The sequence below is a fragment of the Marmota flaviventris genome, chromosome 1 (genome assembly GCF_047511675.1).
Source record: "Marmota flaviventris isolate mMarFla1 chromosome 1, mMarFla1.hap1, whole genome shotgun sequence".
NCBI classification, from domain to species: Eukaryota; Metazoa; Chordata; class Mammalia; order Rodentia; family Sciuridae; genus Marmota; species Marmota flaviventris.
Window position 1 is genome coordinate 13,049,554 of NC_092498.1, and position 19,964 is coordinate 13,069,517.

The following is a 19,964-nucleotide window of genomic DNA, read 5'->3' on the forward strand; positions in this document are numbered from 1 at the left end:
CCAATGAAAGAAACTGGTAAAAACAAAAGCAGAAAACAGACATTTTCTGCTAATCCAAAATATTCTCCAGGGGTTCCAAAAGACTTCATTTCTGTTACCATTTGAGGACAGCAGCCCTGCACCACCAACACCACATGCCACCACATGCACATACCAGCAGGATTATTGAAAAGCTTTCAACATATTTCATGTCTGCAGAGCAGGGTGTTGTGCTAAAATGACCTTCTTTTTATATCCTCAGCATTGGTCATAAGGCATTTATGGTATAGAGAGTCTCCAACCTTTGTATGTTTGGGGTTTTATATGAGTTTGTACATATATGCACATATATTTGTGTGAACGAATGGTACATATGTAAGAACACAATATATTGATCAAATTTAAAGTGTTTTTCAAAAATTTGGATGTTTCTTAATAGTGATAGAAGGCAGGTATATGTTAAAGGTATGGAATAATATTTTTTAAAAAATATTTAAAATTGCTCTTTCCTGCTTATACAAGATAAGAGAATTTAGTAATCTCTTTTTTTCAGGCATTTGCAAAATTGTCAAGGATGAGTAGGGATTCTAATGTGGATCTATTTAACAGAGAATTCCCAACTTTTCCTTGTCAGTTGCTTTCCCCACTGATGATAATGATAACAAGATCACTGGGGGCTACACTTGTGAGAAGAATTCCCTGCCCTACCAGGTGTTGCTGAACATTGTCTACCACACCCAGTGGGAGGTGTCTGCAGCTCACTTCTACAATCCACAAGTGACCTTCATTCATAGTCTTGTAAGTACCAATCAATCTCTCCTTTCATCTCCAGTTGCTTTATAGGGTCATTTGCTTCACATTCCTATTTACTGTTCTCACAAGGTGGTATGCTGTGAATCTCTAATAGCACCGATTCTTCTTAGGAAATCCTCTAATCTGCACCATGTTTGGGAGCACAAAATGCTTACCTAACTGTACAACCACCTGTGTGACAGCATGTTGGAAGAGAATAGAGTTTATGCTTATGTTAATAATTGGGGCCTGGGGGAAGGGAGAAAACCTCAAGTTGGAAACTTAGAAAACTTTCCACCTTAGCTTCTGATGAATGAAGGTGCATTGGGGAGAACATGACACTCATGTCATTGAGGAAGCTGAGCAATTCATTGATGCAGCCAAGTTCATCCTATACTCCAACTATGATGAAGTAAACTTGGATATCGACATCATGCTGATTAAAATGAACTCACCCACCACCATCAGCTCTTGAGTGTCCACTGTCTTTGCCAAGATCCTTTTTCTGCTGGGACTCAGTGTCTCGTGTCCAGCTGGGAAAACACTTTGGAAGTGTTACCAGGAATAAAAGTAACAGGTTTGAGCACAGTGGAAGTAAAAGACACATTGAGGGTTAATCAATATTTCCATTCAAGGAATGGTTGCTAGAGGGTAGCTTTCAGTATTACAGTGTTAGAAAATATTAACTGAAGTGAGGAAGATTCCTTTGCTGAGACCATGAAGGATTTACAATTTTTTTTTTTTAATGAGCTTATTATAAAGAGTCAGATCATAAAACTGAAGGGTGATCGATGTGCAAAGATCCAGAAACAGGAAGTTAAGGAACATAGGCTAAACAGTTCTGTGCTGCCTGAAGTATACACCTGCTTGAGAAATCATCTCTGCACTTGAGATCTGTGGTCACTATTGCTGATATCAGAGAAAGAAGGGCTCTTTCATTTTTCAGTTGGGAAATTTTCTGGATAAAAATCTCACCCAAATTTGAACTCACTGCAAAATTGAATGAAAGAGCAGGAGGCAGAACGTGTCAAAGAAATTTGCACGATTGCTGTGGGTAATAATTTTCTTCCATTTCCTCTTTGCACAGCAGGCCAATGACCTTCCCTTCTGCAGTTTCTGGACGCCCCGTGCTCTCTGTCACTGCTTGCCACGATGCCTACCCAGGCAGGATCACTAACAATGTGTTCTGCCTAGGCTTCCTGGAGGATGGAAAGGTCTCTTGCCAGGTGAGGTTTTACTCCTCCTCCATCCAGATTGGTCTCTCTTCTCCACCATATTTCTCCTTCTGTGCAACACAAATAACTGTAAAACTGACCACTAATCGATCATGATGTATGAAGAAAGCTTTGAGATAGGTTACACATTTTCTGTTTGTGATAAGTAAGGTTAGTGTTCAGGGTAAACAGATAGACCACAGAAGGTATCTGATGTACTTATGCACTCTCCTGAGAAGGGTATTGTGCAGTGTGACCTGTGAGAGGAGCACAGCTGCTGGGATGGCAGCGTTCCCAGTGTCCTGCAGTTCCTGTGACACATGCCCTTCGTTGTGTGAGGCTAGAAAAGGGAAAACTCTGGAATTTTTTTGTGTCTCTAGTCCTCACATGCTCTTGTCCCAAGGGGTCCACTAGGAAATAGGAGCAGGCAGTAAGAAAGGAGGAAGAACAATAGGGATATAGAAAGAAGAATGAGGGTGGGGTTTCCAGGGGGAGAGAAGGTACTCTGTGGAGGATCAGGGCCCCTGAGAATAGCCCCTATAATGTGGAGGATTATCCAGGAACCCATTCTCCCATGTGTACATAACCCATGCTCTCACTGTTTCTCCTTCCACCCCAGGGTGACTCTGGTGGCCCCATGGTCTGCAGTGGCAAACTCCAGGGTGTTGTGTCCTGGGGCTCTGGCTGTGCTCTGAAGGGCAAACCCAGTGTCTACACCAAGGTCTGCAACTATGTGAATTGGATTCAACAGACATTTGCAGTCCTGCTATCAACTTTACCTTCCTTTATCAGCCCAAATCCTTCTCTAAATAAAAATACTTTGTTCTGCATCGCATCTTTCCAAGAGTATTCTTTGCTTGTAGCTAATTAACTTTCTCTTAAAACGTGTTGCTAGGTAGGAAAGTGGACAGAGAGCTGAACTATTGTATGGAGAGAATTTGAAGGTTGTTTAGTCATTCAACAATAATCAATATAACTAAATATAAATGTATTGATTGCCTACTCTAGAGCATGCTCTATGTTCAACGTTGATGTATATAAAGGCAAATAAATTCATTATTACCACCACATTTATCACGTATAGTAGAAACTTTATTAATATATGAGCTACATTTTGCAATGATTTTTGCCTCAGGACACATTTGGTCATGTATTGTTTATGATAGATCATGTGTTCATAACCTGACAATAGATAATGACACTAGATTACAAAGAATAAAAATCAGTTGCCAAGAGAAAAGTAATGCAGGAGGCATAACTAAAAACTATTCTACAGAGTAATAGTAACAAAAACAACATGGTATTAGCACCAAAATAGAATTGAAGACCAATCGAACAGAAAAAAGGACACAGAGATATACCCACATAAATACAGTCATCTCATACTAGACAAAGGCACCATAAACATACATTGGAGAAAAGATAGCCTCTTCAACAAATAGGGCTGGGAAAACTGGAAATCCATATGTAGTAGATTAAAATTAAACCCCTATCTCTCACCATGCACAAAACACAACTCAAAGTGGATCAAGGATCTTGGCGTTAGACCAGAGACTATGTGCATACTGGAAGAAAAAGTAGGTCCAACTCTCCACCGTATCAGCACAGGAACAGACTTCCTCAATAAGATTCCTAAAGCACAAGAAATAAAACAAAGAACCAATAAATGGGATGACATCACACTATAAAGTTTCTTCACAGCAGAGGAAAAAATAAAGAACGTGAACAGAGAATCTATATAATGGGAGAAAATCCTTACCACTTCCACCTCAGATAGAGCATTAATCTCCAGGATATAAAAAGAACGCACATAAAAAAACTTAATACCCCAAAATAAAAACAAAAAATCCAAAAAAACAAATAACGAAATCAAGAAATAGGTAAAGGAACTGAACAGGCACTTCACAGAAGAAGAAATATGAATCATAAACAAACCTATAAAAATTGTTCAACATCTCTAATGGTTAGAGAAATGCAAATTAAAAGTGCACTGGGATTCCATCTCACTCCAGTGAGTATGACAATTATCAAGAATAAAAGTAACAATAAATGTTGACAAGAATGTGGGGGGAAAGGTTCACTCATACACTGCTAGTAGGACTGCAAATTGGTGCAACTATTCTGTAAAGCAGTATGGAGACCTTAGAAAATGGAATCACCATTTAACCCAGTTATCCCATTCCTCAGTTTATACTCAAAGTACTTAAAATCAGCTTACTACAGTGACACAGCCACATCAATGTTTATAGCACCTTAATTCACAATAGCCAAGATATGGAACCAACCTAGATGTGCTTCAACAGATGAATGGATAAAGAAAATGTGATAAGTGTTTATATGCATATATACGTGAGTTTGTTGTTTGTGTGTGTGTGTGTGTGTGTGCGTGTATACACAATGGAATATTACTCAGCTATAAAGAAGAATAAAATTATGGCTTTTGCTCGTAAATGGGTGGAACTGGAGACTATCATGCTGAGTCAAGTAAGAGAGTTCCAAAAAGCCAAAGGTTGAATATTCTTTCTAATAAGTGGATGCTAATCCATAGCAAAGGAAGGTAGGGAAGGGAAGTGGATCAGATAAAGGGAATGAAGGAAAGGTAGGGGAGATGGGAATAGGAGACAGTAGAATGAGTCAGATGTAACTTTTCTATGCTCATATATGAATAGATGACCAGTGTAACTCCATATCACGTTAGCCTCAAGAATGAGTTCAAAATTGCAATGGGTGGCACCCCATGTATGTATAATATGTCCAAATACACACTACTGTCATGTGCATCTAAAAGAGCAAATATAGAACTCAGCCGCCAAAATCATTGAAATAGTCCATGTAAAACTACAATGAAGCCCCTGCTGTCCTTATTCCCAATACAGTTATGCTTCTGTGACAGGTGTTTTCTCTTCCTTTCATTCAGAAAGTTCTAGATTTAGATTTTCTTTTTGACTGAAAAAAGAAACTTTGAATCCAGAGCACTTCACACTGATCCCAAGCCCTTTTGATTTTTAGTCAGGTTATGCTTAAATTCCTGATCTGGCCTCAATCTTGTGATTCTCCTGAGTCTGTCTGTCTAATGAATGGGATTACAGGCCTGTCCACCAGAAAAAAAAAATGATATTACATCACTATTTTCCAGAATTTGGTATCAAAAGCTTGGTCCGAGTCCCAGATGCTGATGCATTTTTGAGGGCAAGGTTTTGAGATAAAGGGGAAAAAAACCAAATATATGAGCTTCATTTTTCAATAATTTTGCCTTATTGCTTTGCAAAAAGAATACACAGTGGACTCCTGTCTCAGAAGATGTGATTCTAATCTTCAGAGAGAAGGTGGGCTTTTCTTTTCTTTTTCTTTTTCTTGTACCTGGGATTGAATTTAGTGGCACTTGACCAGCCACATCCCCAGCCCTATTTTGTATTTTATTTAGAGACAGGATCTCACCGAGTTGCTTAGGGCCTTACTTTTGCTGAGGCTGGCTTTGAACATGGGATCCTCCTGCCTCAGCCTCCTGAACCACTGAGATTACAGGCCTGCAGCACCACACCCAGTGGGGAGTCGGGCTTTTAAGAGAGGACACAAAGTCTACACTCCTGCTGTGCCTCTTTGAGAGTCATAATTCATCGGAAGACTTAAGAAATAGTGGCTTTTTAGTTTCAAAGTATGGATGCCTTTGTTCCTGTGGTCGATGAGTCAAGGGAAAGATAACTCAGTTTTATAGGAAGAAGGGTAGTTTTATTTTCCCCTGGTTAGAGAAGGGTAGAGGGAAAAGAAGAAAGAAAAAAGTCAGTTTTAAAATAAGCTGCCGGGGCAGCTCAGCATGGGTTATATCCACAGCCTGAAGTGGACCCCTGTTGCATATTCACCTACAAATATGTTCTAGTTCTTCAATATCTTTCTGGAAGATTATTGCTACAGCAAGCATGTAGCAATATGCTGGAGACCCCCAAGTCCCCCCCCAAGTGCAGTTTAGGTACTAATTAGAACTAGAGGCCAAAGACTGTGGATACATTTGCAGAAAATAGAGGCATTACCCTGCCATTCCGAAGGTCTAGGCCCTCGAGATGTGATCTGTGCCCTTCAGCCTCCCTGAGAGGACACCCCACACACTCTGCCTTAGTTTCCCCTCCCTCTGTCCCCTCTGATCTTCTTCTCCCGTGGATCATCCAGAGAAGGTTTGCAGTGAAAGCCCCTACACAGGATTCCCATGCAGCTCTGTTATGAGGCTGTTGGAAAGACACACTGGGCTCTGAGCACAGGCACAGTGGAGTAGACAGAGCAGGACTGAATGAGGGAAATGCAGCCTTAGAGACAGGTGGAGACCCGGGTCTCAGCTCAGACTGTGGTAACAACACCAGTCAGGTACCTTACACAGCACACACAGAGTCTAGTGAAAACGGCCAAGCCACCAGCAGGCCTGATGTCTGGGGAGCGCTGGCCTCTTGGTTTGCTATGTACCAACTGCCTCCTGTCATTGTGTCCCCGCTGTGGCCAAGAGGGCGAGCTCTAGTCTCTTTCTCCTCTTATAAATCCATGAATCCCCTCCTGGTGGCTCCATCCTCTGGATCTCATCTAAACCTCTCCAAGGCTCCCCCTTCTGACAAAATTTCATGAGAGATTAAGGCTTCAACATAAGGACTTCAGGGGGACAAGTGTACAGTCTGTACTGGGCATTTCAGGAAAGAGGACTACAGGAAGAAACCTGTGCTCATGACCCACACTCTAGCCTTTTGTAACTCTGGATGATGTAGTGGGAAAAAAAAAATCCCTGTGTTCTTAATATGGCCTACACCTGTCTTTAGGCTGAAGGGAAATATCCTCAGTTGCATTCAAGGCTTTTGAGTACTTGTTCATAACTAAACTTTTATGTTTTTACCTTCTTAGTTTTCCCTGAATTATGTTTATCTTTGTGTGTGTTCTAAACTGATCGTTAACAAAACTTTTATCTAAACCAGTCTCTTCAGATCTATAGTGACTAAACATTTCAGTATTCTCTCAGGAACAAGTGAGTTTGATATCTCCCTTTATCTCCCATCTCTACACCTATTCACATTTACTCTCCTTATGCCTCAGGTCACAAGAGAATTTATGTTCCTTAAAGAGGAGACATTGGGCAAGTCCACAGAAAAGTGTGGCAGGGGCAGACAGATCTTGATGTCATCCAGTAGCCCCTTTTCAATACGTCTTCCTGTCATTTTTAATCTCTCATTTAAAAATCTATCTTCACAATTTATAAATTTCTATTAAAGTGTAAGTTTTATTACAACATTTTTCATGACAACTTATCCCTTAGAGCCTACTCAAATGTACATGTGTGCAAAAGTGTGTAAAATCATACCTGACTCTGAGAAGGAATGGAGTTGGGAGAGTGCCCAGGTCATAATGTCTTTAAAAATGCACAAATGGAAACCTAGGAGTGGGAGTGATTTAAGGATGGTTCCATTAAAAAGTGTCATCACCTTTGTCATGCCTCTGTCCTCTGCTTTCATCACTGTCACCTTTAGCCTAAGTTTAAAACAGTGGGATCACAAATGGCTCTCTGGTCTACACTCTCTCTTGTCTATAAATCAATGGAAATGGATAAAGTTTTCCTCAGAACATTTATGTTAATGCTAATTTTTCCCGAGAAGCCCTCAGTAAACATTTTATAGTTGCTTCTTCATTGAAAGCAGTCACTACTTGCCGTTAACCAGTAAGTAAATGAAAGTATGCTAACTCTTTTTACTACTAAGTTACATGACATAGCATAACTTTCTTAAAAAAGTGTATTTTTAATTCTGCAATTCTGAGCCTAACCCACTCCATACTTTCTTCCCTTGTGAACTGTGAGGAACTGTCCCAGGACTCTGCGTGGATACCAAATCTGTGGTTACTTGGGTCCTTCTTATGAAAGAGGGCAGTATCTGCACATCCTCTGGTAAAGCTGAAATACTTTCTAAATTACTTATGTACCCAATACAATGGAAATATATGCCTCAGTACACAGACAAAATGCAGACAAATTATTTGCCAAGATGTAATATAAATGGCCTACATTTTAATTCCAAATAGAGGGTTTTTTAAATCCCATCTGAAGCCTTGTAAGCTCAATCTTTACTATTCACATTCCCATCAGCATTCTGTCCTGAGATACTACCAGATGCCCATTAACCTCTACTTAGAACTTTTAAGGTTTCTCAAGCTTGCATTCCCAAATTTTAAAACTCCTACCTCATGCCAGTTCCAAAGGCTTTTGAACCCCTGGTCAGATTACTCACAGTAATGAACCTACTTCTGGGTACTAATTTCCTTGTTAGTCAGCTTTTGTCTCTGTGATCAAAATATCTGACAAGAATTACTTAAAGAAGGGAAAGTTTAATTTGGTTCACAGTTTCAGAAGTCTCATTTCATGGTATTGTGACTCCATTGCCCCGGAGCAAGGTGAGGCAAAATGTCATGGTGCAAGAGCATGGCCAATGAAAGCCACTCAGCTCATGGCTGCTGAGAAGCAGAGAGAGAGAGAGAAGGAAAGTCCAGAGACAAAATAACAAAGTCCCCAAAGGCACAACCCTAGTGACCTACTTCCTCCAACCATTTCCAGCTCCCAACAATTACCATCACCCTTTTGAATTATTAATTTATAAAATGGATTAATCCACTGAAATGGTCACAGTTCTCACAATCCAATATTTTTTACTAACCCTAACCCTGACCTCTCTAAGAATTTGAGTTAATAAATAAATTAATCTGTGCTACATGAAGGGGCTTTAGACATCAAAGCCTGAATGTCCTGAATACTAAAAGACTGTTGTTTCAGTTAGCTTTTCTGTTGCAATGACCACAAACATGACAAAAATAATGGGGAGGAGGATAAGATTGAGGCTCATGGTTTCAGAGGTCTCAGTCCATAGATGTCCAACTCCATTGTGTTGTGCCCAAAGTGAGGCAGAATATCACGGCAGAAGGGCATGGTGGAGGAAAGTAGCTCAGGACAAGACAAAAGGAAGTGGAGAGAGAGTTCTACTCACTAAGAACAAAATACAAACCCCAGAGCCAATCAGTGGATTAATTCACTAATTGGGTTACAACTCTCATAATTCAATCATTTCATCTCTAAACGTTCTTGCATTATCCCACACATGGACTTTTGGGGAACACCACATATCCAAAACATAATATTTCACCCCTGGCCCCCCACAACTCATATTCACCTCACAATGCAAAATAAATTCAGTCCATTTTCAAGAGGCCCTATAGTCTTATGCAGTTCCAGAATTACCCTAAAGTCCAAGTCCAAAGTCTCCTGAGACTCAAGATAAATCCTTGGCATAAGCCTTTGTAAAAATCAAAAGCAAGTTACATATATCCAATATATAATAGTACAAAGGAAACATTTTCACTCCACAAGGGAGAAATAGGGGTATAGAAAGAAGAGATGGGACCAAAGCAAGACCAAAATCAAGCTAGGCAAAGAAGTCCTGTAGCTCCACATCCAGCATCAGGGACAAATGACACCATGATGTTCTCTCCCAAGGTCTTGCATAGCTCCTTCCCTTTGGTCTGACTGGTTGCAGCCCACATGGAATCTCTCTTGGCTTTTCTCTGCTCAGTGCTTCAGCTTTCCTCAGCAGACATTCCACAGTACTATCATCTAGTAATGTCAGGTGTCACTATAGTTCTGGCTTCCTTCTCACTTCTTTATTTATCACCCTCTCAGGGACAGCCCAATGGGACGCCAACCCCGCTACACTTTGCCTTCCTTTGACATCTCAGTGGAAGCCTCCATGACCCCCTAATTCCAGCATCTTTCATTCCTGCAGAACAGGGACCATATGGTTGCTACCAAGGTCTGCCACCATCTTGAGCAGTAGCCAAGCCTCCTGGGACCATGGCTGCAGCAGCCTCTGAGTGCCTGGGTGTCTGAGCATGGTGAAAGAACTTCCTAGTCCCCCTGCCCTGTATAAGCATGGTACATCCATGGTCCTTTCTCAAATAAATTTTTACTTTCATACCACTAATACTGAGAAGTGTGTGGTCTTGCCAATTTCTGAGATGTCTTCCATCCATCTTTCCTATTGTTTCTGGGTAAAGTTCAATGTAGTTCTTTACTGGCAATAATCTCTTTAATAAGCACATCTTCCTTTGTTCCTGTTTTACTCAGAGTTTTGTGGACACACTGTTAGCTTTTCAAATTTTTCTGCTCTGCTTTATGCTCCTAATTATCACAGTAAATTTGTCTAAAAGCTGCCAGTAATATCTATGCCGCTGCCTTGAAATTTCTTCTGCCAGTTTAATTAGCCCATTGCCTTTAAATTCAGTTTCACAGAACGTCTCAGGACATGGGCAAAATGTAGACAATGTATTTATCAGAACATAACATGAATGGCCTCTGGTCCAATTTCCAATAGAGCCCTACTTCCCCTCTGAAACCTTGTGAGCCCAATCTTTACTGTACAGAGTCATATTGGTATTCTGGTCTTCTGAGCTCCAATTACAATCACTCATTAAGCAACAATTACAACATTCTAAACTTTGCATCAAAATTTCCAAAATTCCTCCCATAAACTCCAAAAAGTTCCAATAGCTTCTGACTGTTGACAGGGTCAGGTTCGTCACAACCACCCCACTTCTCCAGTAATGAATTCTGTTTCAGTCAACTTTTCTATTACTGTGAACAAAAGAACTGATAAGAATAATGTAGGGAAAGGTTTATTTGGGTGGACTCAGTCCATAGATGGTGGACTCTATTGCTCTCATCTCAAATGTACCCGACTATCATGTAAGAAGGGCATGGTGGAGGAAAGTAGCTCAGAGTAGTTCAGGATGTGGCAATAAGGAAGCAGAAAGAGAGCTCTGCTCACCAGGAATAAAATAAAAACCCAAAGCAGGCCCACAGTGACCCACCTCTTTTAGTCACATCCTACCTGCCTACAGTTACCACCCAGTTAATCCATATCAGTGGATTAATCCACTGAGTAGATTACAGCTCTCACAATCCAATCACTTTATTTCTGTGTGTTCTTGCTATATCTCATATATGAGCTTTTGGAGACCACCACATATCAAGGTCAGAAGAGCTGGTTATTTACCAAGTGGCCTTAACTGGCGAAGATATTTTTTTTTTTTCCTCAAGGACCAAATCCATTGACTTGCTTCTGTCACAACTTTCCTATGAAGTCTCTTTGGTACAAAATCACATGTTTTTAAATCATGGAAACAAAGAGAAATAACTATTTCTATTATGATTCTAGTAATTTTATGCTAGTAAATTTAATATTAAACTTTTTAAAATTGGACATACATAAGGTTTTACATCTATCTAAATGCCTGGAAATTTTCTTCCTAAAATCATATATTGGAAAAACATATATTGGAAAATAGGGCTCATAATGTATAATCACCTACTTTTTGAGGTGCAAGAAATCTTGAGAATTCAGTGGACAATATTTTCACAATGATGAATACACTCAAAAGGTTGAAAAGAAAATTGGTATAAATTTAAAGGTTGAACAGGAAAATATTATTATGGACTGAAATTATTTAATCAGAATTTAGGCTAGAAGCAATGAGAGAAATTGGTAGAACAAAAGTATGAAACAGATAACTCCAAGCCAAAATACTTTCCAGTGGCTTCCCAGAGTTTCTTGGAATTACCTTATGAAGACTCTAGTTGTGCGACACCAATACCACATACCACAACAGCACATACCAGCAAGATTATTGAAAAACTTCCAACCAATTTGCATGCCTGAGAGCAAGTTTATGGGTAAAAAAGATATTTTATATCCTCAGTATTGGTGGTCAAGCATTTGTTGTATGAAGAATCTAAACAAATCATTTTGTTCTGCACCACATACATCAAAGGATGGTGTTTTCTTGGTATTCAAGAACTTTCTCTTGAACCTTGCTACTATTTTGAAGATGGACAGAGCATTAGACTGTCGTATGAAAAGAATTTAAAAGATTAGTTAGGGATTCATAAAACCTGGTGAATATAAATTCTCTGATCACCAACTACATGGAAGACTGTATTCACTTGAGAATATTAAGGTGGAGAATGTTACTCTTACCACCACATTCTTTGCAAGATAATAAGTATGTACCTTATTGACATATCAAAGTTTCTTATAATATTTTGCTCTGATACACATTTGGTCATGCATCATTTACATTAGATCATGTATTTATAACATATGACAGTTACCATTCTATAATGTGGAGGGTTAAAATGATTTTCCTTAAGTCACTGAAATGATTTATAGTAAAACTATATTAAAGCCCAGTGCATATCACTATTTCTGAGATAGACAGATGTTCTCTCTCCCTTTACTACTCAATTCATCTAAACTTTGCAAAAAGAGATACAGTAAAATACTTTCCAATGCAGAGAAGTTTACAGAAAATTGATGCATTGCCCTGAGGTCATAAAGGTCTTGGCCCTAGAGGTGTGATCTGAACTCTTGTTCTCCCTGATAGTGCACCCCTCCTCACACTCTACCTTAGCTCCTCTCTAGCCCTCTCCTCTAATCTTCATCTTCCCATGGATCATACAGAGAAGTTTTGCAGTGGAAACTCCTACCCAGTATTCCTTTGCAGATCTGGTATGGGACAACTGGTAAGACATACTGGGTTCTGAGCACAGGCATTTTGGAATTCATGCAGCAGAAGTAAATGGGGGAAACACAGCCTCAGAGACAGGTGAAGAAGCACACTGTCTCAACTCAGGTCGCTGTGATAATACCAGAGCTGAGTGCCTTAAACAACACACATTTATTTCTCTTTCATTTCTGGGGCTGGTTAAGTAATGGCCACCAAAGCACCAGCAGGCCTGGTGTTGGGGAGGACCGGCTTTCTCCTATCATTACGTATCCTTTGCCTCCTATCATTGTGTCCTATTGTGTTAAGGAGGGCCATCTCTGTTCTCTTTCTCTTCTTAACAGTAGCCTCAATCAGTACCACACTGAAAAACAAAATTGTACAAAGGGATCTGAACTCATAGATAGCTTTGCCACCAAAAGCCGGGTATGTGCCTTACCCATTATTTTAGTCAACTTTTTCACTGCTGTGACCAAAAGACCTGACAAGAACAATTTTAGAGGAGGAAAAGTTTATTTGGGGGCTCACAGTTTCAGAGGTCTCAATCCATAGCAGGTTGGCTTCATTCCTCAGGTTCCAGGTGAGGCAGAACATCATGGCTGAAGAGTGTGGCAGAGGGAAGCAGCTCATATGATGATCAGAAGACAGAAAGAAAACCAAAATATATAACCACCCCCCAGATACAAAATATATAGCCCAAAGTCACACCCCCGATGACCCACCTCCTCCAGCCACACCCTACCTGTCTTCAGTTACCACTCAATTAATCCCACCAGGGGATTTTGTTGGATCTCATAACCCAAACATTATTCCTCCAAACCTTCTTACATTGTCTCATACATGAGCTTTTGGGGGACACCTCACATCCAAACCATAGCACCCATCTACCCTCAAATAGCCTTATTAGCTACAGAAACCAGGTGTGTCAGTAGGGCCAGGATGCTCTTACCATGACTCTCCAAGGACAAACAACACAAAGGATACAGCTATGGAGGAGTCATCAAAACAACAAGTTCCCAAGACCCTTCAATTTGTACTTGCCATGATTTGTGTTCTTCACCATTTCCCATGTAAGGGTTCTCCTCACAGCTACAGCAACCCATCCTTAACAAAGAAAGCCAGGTTAACACTCTGTCAGCCAGTCCTGTGTCCCCCCTGTACTGGAGAAAATGGCCCAATAAAGTGTCTTTTCCTCTAGTTGTGCCTTTATCTGATTCTTGTGATGGAAGACAAAAGAGCCCATCTGGCTGAAAACACACTGGCCTCATCATTAGGCACCATCCAAAGGACTTTAATTTAAACTTAATGATGGCCCAAAGTTTCTATCCTGTGTTAGCAACTCCTCAGAGGATGGGGTCGGTGTAGGAATTTCACAGAGACACAACATGCAGTTCATAATAGATATCTCAGGAGGGGAGAGTATAGGACGATACATGTGGTCATGACCCACTCTCTGTTTTTTTGTTTTTAAACTCTGGATGACATTTAAGGACAGAGTTCTGAGTTCTTAATATGGCCTCATTACTGCCCTAAGGATGAGGTCAAAGTCCCTTAATCTTGCATTCAAGTCTCTCAAATATTTAGTCAAACTATCAAACTAACATTTTCTCTTCTTTTTTTCTAGCTGAATTACTTTCATGACTGTGTATGACCTGAACTGTTTTTATATGTAACTATTGTCTGCTTACATAAATAGGTTCAGATCTACCTTAACTACACATCTCGGGATTCTCCTTAGAAATAAATGAGATCAAGATGCCCCTGTTCCCTGCCGTCACTACCACCAAGCCACTCTTACTCACCTTACTCTGGTAAAGGGGAGGTTCAGAGCCCAGACAAGGGAAGTGAGGTGCATAAATGCTGAGACCTCTGGGCAGGCCAAGAAAGGTGCAGCAAGGCCAGACAAATCATCTGTTCTTGACAGCATTCGGTAGCACCTTGCAATACATCTCCTTGTCCTTTTCAGTCTCTAATGACTAACTCTTCACAGTTTGTGAATTTCCGTTAGAACATAAATTATTTATGCACTTTCTCCTAGTAACTAGGGCTTTAGAAATTCACCTTATTCAAATGTACATATAAATACCAAAACTGCATAAACATGAACAAGACACTTAGGAGGCAGGCGGTTCAATGTTATTCACCTGAAAACATCTATAAAAATTCACAAAGGGAAGCCTAGGAGTAGGAGGGCTTCAAGGATGGCTGGATTCAGCAACTTAAAAGATGTTATCACTTTATTTCCATCTCTGCCTTCTGCTTTCATTGCTGTCAGCTTCTAGGAAAAGGGACAAAGTTGTTCCCAGAAATTTTATTTGAAGTCCTCCTTCCTGGAAGTCTACAGAGGACACTTCATAGTGTCTCCTTAACTGAAAGCAGTCACTACACACTGCTGAACCAGTAATCAAATCAAATTATGCTGATTACTTTATAATTAAGCTATATGACAGAGCCCAGAGTAAGGGGTAGAGTTCTCATTGTGCAAAAAGGATGACATTCTCTCTTCCCTTGGTAGCCATGAGGAGTTACTTCAAGGACTCCCCATGGACACTAAAATCTGCATATACTCAAGTTCTTTGCATAAACTGGGGAGGTATTTGCATACAACCTGTGAATGTTCTTCTATAAACTTTAAATTCTACCTACAGTAATTATGGTCCCTAATTCCATACTTAATAAGTAATGGAAACACTATGTGAACAGTTGTTTTTCATTTAAACTTAATGATGGCCCATACGTGTAGCTATAAATATATTTCTAATGCATGATTGAATTCTCATGCCTTATTGAATAAGGAATAATGATAAGAAAGATAAATCTGTACCTATTCAGTACAGATGCCATATTTTAAAAATATCTCTGATATGTGGCTTCTTGAATATGAGGTCCCCCCACAGACTTGAGGCACCAGCTTTTTAAATTTAGTTAACTAAATGATGATAGAACTGTTGCCAAGAGAAGGAGCAGTTGTCAAGATGCAAAAACAATTTCTATTAGAGTAGTCATCTATGTTCATGAATGCTTTACATATCTAGTCCAGAAACAACCCAAACAGCCATTGATACAGGATTGACTAAATATATATGATATTACCTTCAGTGGAGAAAATGTAAGAATTCTCCTAATTTATCCAATAAGTAGTACTTGTCAAGTACTTTATTGAAGGTCTGTGGTATTCCTGAGTCTGTTTTATGCACCAAGGATGTAGTAGTGAAACAAATATTGCAAACCCTGCCCAATCAAATATATTCTGATTGGTAAATAGACAAAGAACAAATAGAATATAATGCTGATCTATGTGTTAGTTGTAAAGAAAAAGAAACTAGATAAAGGGTCTGGTGCTTGGAAAGCATGGACCTCCTTCTAATGTAAAACCAAAAAAGATTTATCAAGGCCCTATCAAAATGTACTTCTGTTTAAAATAGTCACTCTAAAGAGTCAGAGGAGATCACTCATACGTGTAGCTATAAATATATTTCTAATGCATGATTGAATGAGATCCAGGGAAGCATGGCATCTCTATGGCAGATATAAGGACATGTAAAGAGGTAGCCATCTGAGGTAGGGGGTAACTGCATAGGGTCAAGCTTTATACTTGCTATGTCTAATTATAGTACAGATAATGGAAACTTGAGGAAGATAAACCGTAACTGTTAAACTCATGGTTATAACATTTATAACTTTTTAAAATGAAGTGCTATCTCTACTTAGAAGCTTAGCTACCTACGAAAATACATTTTTTTTTCTTTTAGAGTATATCAGCTGGGAAAAACTTACTTTATTTCAACTGGGTACACTCCATAATCTAGTTGTTAGTTCTCCCATAATCAAGCAGTAACCTCAATATGTGCTCAAGAACAGTTTATCTAAGAAAATTTGCTTTAATAAGACAAGCTCAAGCCTTTCTTCCCCTGGAAATCTTACATAACTCATTATTTAAATGGAAACTATGAGCATATTTTATGGCAAATCACTAGTACTTTCTTTCTTTGCAGTACTTCGAATAGTTTTCTAACACTGCTCTACATTTCCAACCCATTTTTAAATTTCTTTCTTTTTTTATTTAAATTTTTATTGCAATACTGGGAATTGAACCCAAGTTGTTCCATCACTGAGCTACATCTCCAGCCATTTTTAATTTTTATTTTGAGACAGGGTATCCCTAAGTAGCTCAGGCAGACCTTAAATTTTCAATCCTCCTGCATCAGTCTCCCAAGTCACTGGAATTTCAGATGTGCACACAAAGTAACTAGTATTTTAAATGGATTTTAAAATAAAAATATTTATTGTGTTAGTATTATTTTAGTCTTACTTTTAAAACTCAATTTAGAAAGTCAAACTCTTAAAAGGATACAAATTCCAAAGCCTTCAGTATTAGAGATACTCGTTTGTTCCAAATATCCCAGTCACACACCATCTTTTTCAATCCTACATAGACTATGGTATTTCCAGATCCCAGTAGGGATTTAGAGTTTCGAAGATTCCTTTGTTTCTCCATTTTTTTTTTTCACAAGTTCAAACTTTTATAGAACAAGGCAACTGTGCTTTAGTCTTTTCACATTGAGGCACAAATTCCTTCACAAAAAATAACCTGCTGCTATTATATGACCTCTAATATTATACCAATCATCCATGGTGATTTTACATATACATATACATTTATAATAAAATTCACAGATGAAATCTTAATTAGTTATCAAAGCTTTATATGAAGGTTGCTATAGATTGAATATGTATAGAGTCTGACCCCAAAATTCAAGAATGTTCCAATTGAGAATCTCCTTCTTTGACTAAGTTGTCTTCAAAGCTACACAATTTCGAATGAAAATAAATCTCACCCAAACAATAAAAAAAAAAAAACAACAGCATCCAGAGTGATAATTTGCTTGAGTAGAAATAATATCTTGGATGGAGATTTCAGGTTTATTGTAGAGATGTGGAATCTGACAGTTGTGTCTAGTGAGAAGTTCGTTCTTGAAATTCACTCACTCTAGATACTTGTGCCATGTCATTAAGTTTCTTATAATTCCAGCTCCAAGAACCTATCCGTGGATTTTCCAGAATTTGCTTTAGCCCTCAATTTGGTAGAGCTCAGATTGTAGCCCTTATTAATAAGGTCTATGGCATCATAGTTGAGAACATGAATACTGAAATGAGTTTCCTGGCATTGAAGCCTGGATTGACATAATAATTATCAGACTCTGCAAAAACATTTGATTTCTCTAAGCCTATCCCCACAGTCTCCTAAATGGTGAAAATAATAGCACAACAGTTACCCCCAACCTCAGATGGTTACCTCTTTATAGTGTTATCTGTGAGTGTAACAGGGGTCCCTTTCATGTAACAGGGGTCCACTTTATGTTTGAATCTAAACCTTGTTGCTCAACCACTGGCAGCTTATTTTAAAACTGATTTTTTTCTTTCCTTTTCTCCTTCACTTCAGGGGAAAAGAGATGAACGTTTGTCCTGTGTTAAGTGGAGTCATCTGTCCTTCATTTTTTTTTTTTTTTGCCCACCTGAACAAAGAAACTCCAGACCTGGAATGGGAAGAGTTGAATATTAATCCCATCTACAGGTACAATTGGGAAGCCAGCCCTGCGTTCCCCTTGTTAAAGCCCTCCATCCCCCTGGCACTTAGAATGCAGCCTCAGTGCCATGAGCCTATTGGCTTTCTCTTTGGCCAGCAAAGCAATAAAAGTTCTTTTTTCTTTTTTTCTCAATGCCCTGTCCTGGGGGACAGGGACAGAGCTTTTGATATCATGAGGACTGAAAGAGTCGATGCATGGACACTTTGTCCCCAATGCCTGAGTCATCAGAAACTCTCCATGCACTTCACATCCATCCTCGTCTACCAAGAGCTCCCCATTACCTTGGTAAGAGAGTGTCTGAAAGCACATTGCAGGGTTGGAATTCTGATCCTGTTAGGTGCTTGCTAGGAGGTGTTGGTTAAGTCTCCATACCTTTGTTACCTTTCCTACCAGAGGGAATAAGTGGGGTTGACAATAGATACCTGTAGAAAGTTCCCCCTTATACATGAGGGAAACATTTCGACTCTTTAGGGGATGCCTAAACCTGCAGATAGTACCAAATTATATATATATAATATTTTTTTCTATACCTAAATATCTAAGATAAAGCTTAATTTAGTACCAAATCCTATATATAATTTTTTCTATATCTATATCTAAGATAGAGCTTAATTTATGAATGAGGCATAGTGTACGTTTAACACTAATATCTATTAATAAAATAAAACAGATACAGCAATATAATATAATAAATTTTAAAAAATTTATGAACTCTTATTTCTAGAATTTTCCTTTTAATGTTTTTTGGTCCCTGATTGAAACAAATCTTCACATCTGGGGGTAGTGTTGTATCTTGGACATACAGCAAGTTTCAGATTTTTTCCTTTTTTCTACCGTTTTTAATCTATCAAAATTTTCCTATTCTCAGGATAACATTTGTGGGGCCAGGTGCATGGAGTACTGCATACATGGCATACGTTAAGGGCGCCTGAGTGGCAAACCACTCCACTTGTGCTAGGTGTGTGAGCAATAGGCCGCTTACCCAACAGCACCCTGAACATGAGCCCACTCGATTGGTCGCTACAAGGACAGTTGGCCAGAAATTGTATTGGTGGCTGCCTATAATCTGCTTAGCTACTGCCTGAGTATACATACATGGTAACTACACAATAAAATCAGACCTGCTTCCAGCTTGGTCCCTGGAGGTCTTGATTAGTGACTCCACAGCCACACTCTCCTCTACCCTGTTCCGTGGACCTCCTCACTGGACGATAGAGAGCCCACGCAAACATTCAATCCTCAAAATGAATAATAACCATGAATATACAAGATCAGGACTAATATAAGACTAAGTAAGGACTGGGGACATAGCCCCATGTTAAATGTTTGCCTAATATTCCCAAGTACCTGCATTCAATCTTCAGCAGGAAAAAAAAAAAAAAGACAACTATCTAAGTGTGCAAGAGCCAATGTTAATTAAACATCTTGGGTGCAGGGTTCCAGATATTCCTTAGTACAAACGTTCACACTTGAGACAACCAAGGACCTAAAATTTTTCTGTGGGAATGCAGAAACCTGGAGCTCTCCCCTGTGACCTTATTCTAACATGTTTACCTGTTATGGGGAACAGGCTCCAGCAGGTGAGTTTGTGACCTCCATTCCCATAACCTTCAGGAAAAATGGAAAATTTTTGATGTTTAAGTTTGGTGCTAAATCACCTTTCATGTGCCACAGAAGCGAACCTAAATTTAGATATGTGAGTTTCCAGTGAAATCATTTTCCTGGCTCCTGTGGCCATGGGTGTCAATGACAAACTGTAGGTATAAATACCTGTGGGTGGAAAGCCTCCATTTCATTCCCGGTCCAGACTCAGTGAGCAGCC

General features: G+C 39.3%; 1 protein-coding gene across 1 annotated transcript; it reads left to right on the top strand.

The window, feature by feature from the left end:
• The first annotated feature begins 1,084 nt into the window (after nt 1–1,084).
• On the top strand, nt 1,085–2,856 carry LOC114080692 (cationic trypsin-3-like). The gene is given in 4 exon segments (XM_071605476.1): nt 1,085–1,268; nt 1,271–1,325; nt 1,862–1,997; nt 2,605–2,856. Coding segments are annotated over 4 exon segments (627 nt in total).
• The last annotated feature ends 17,108 nt before the right edge of the window (nt 2,857–19,964 follow it).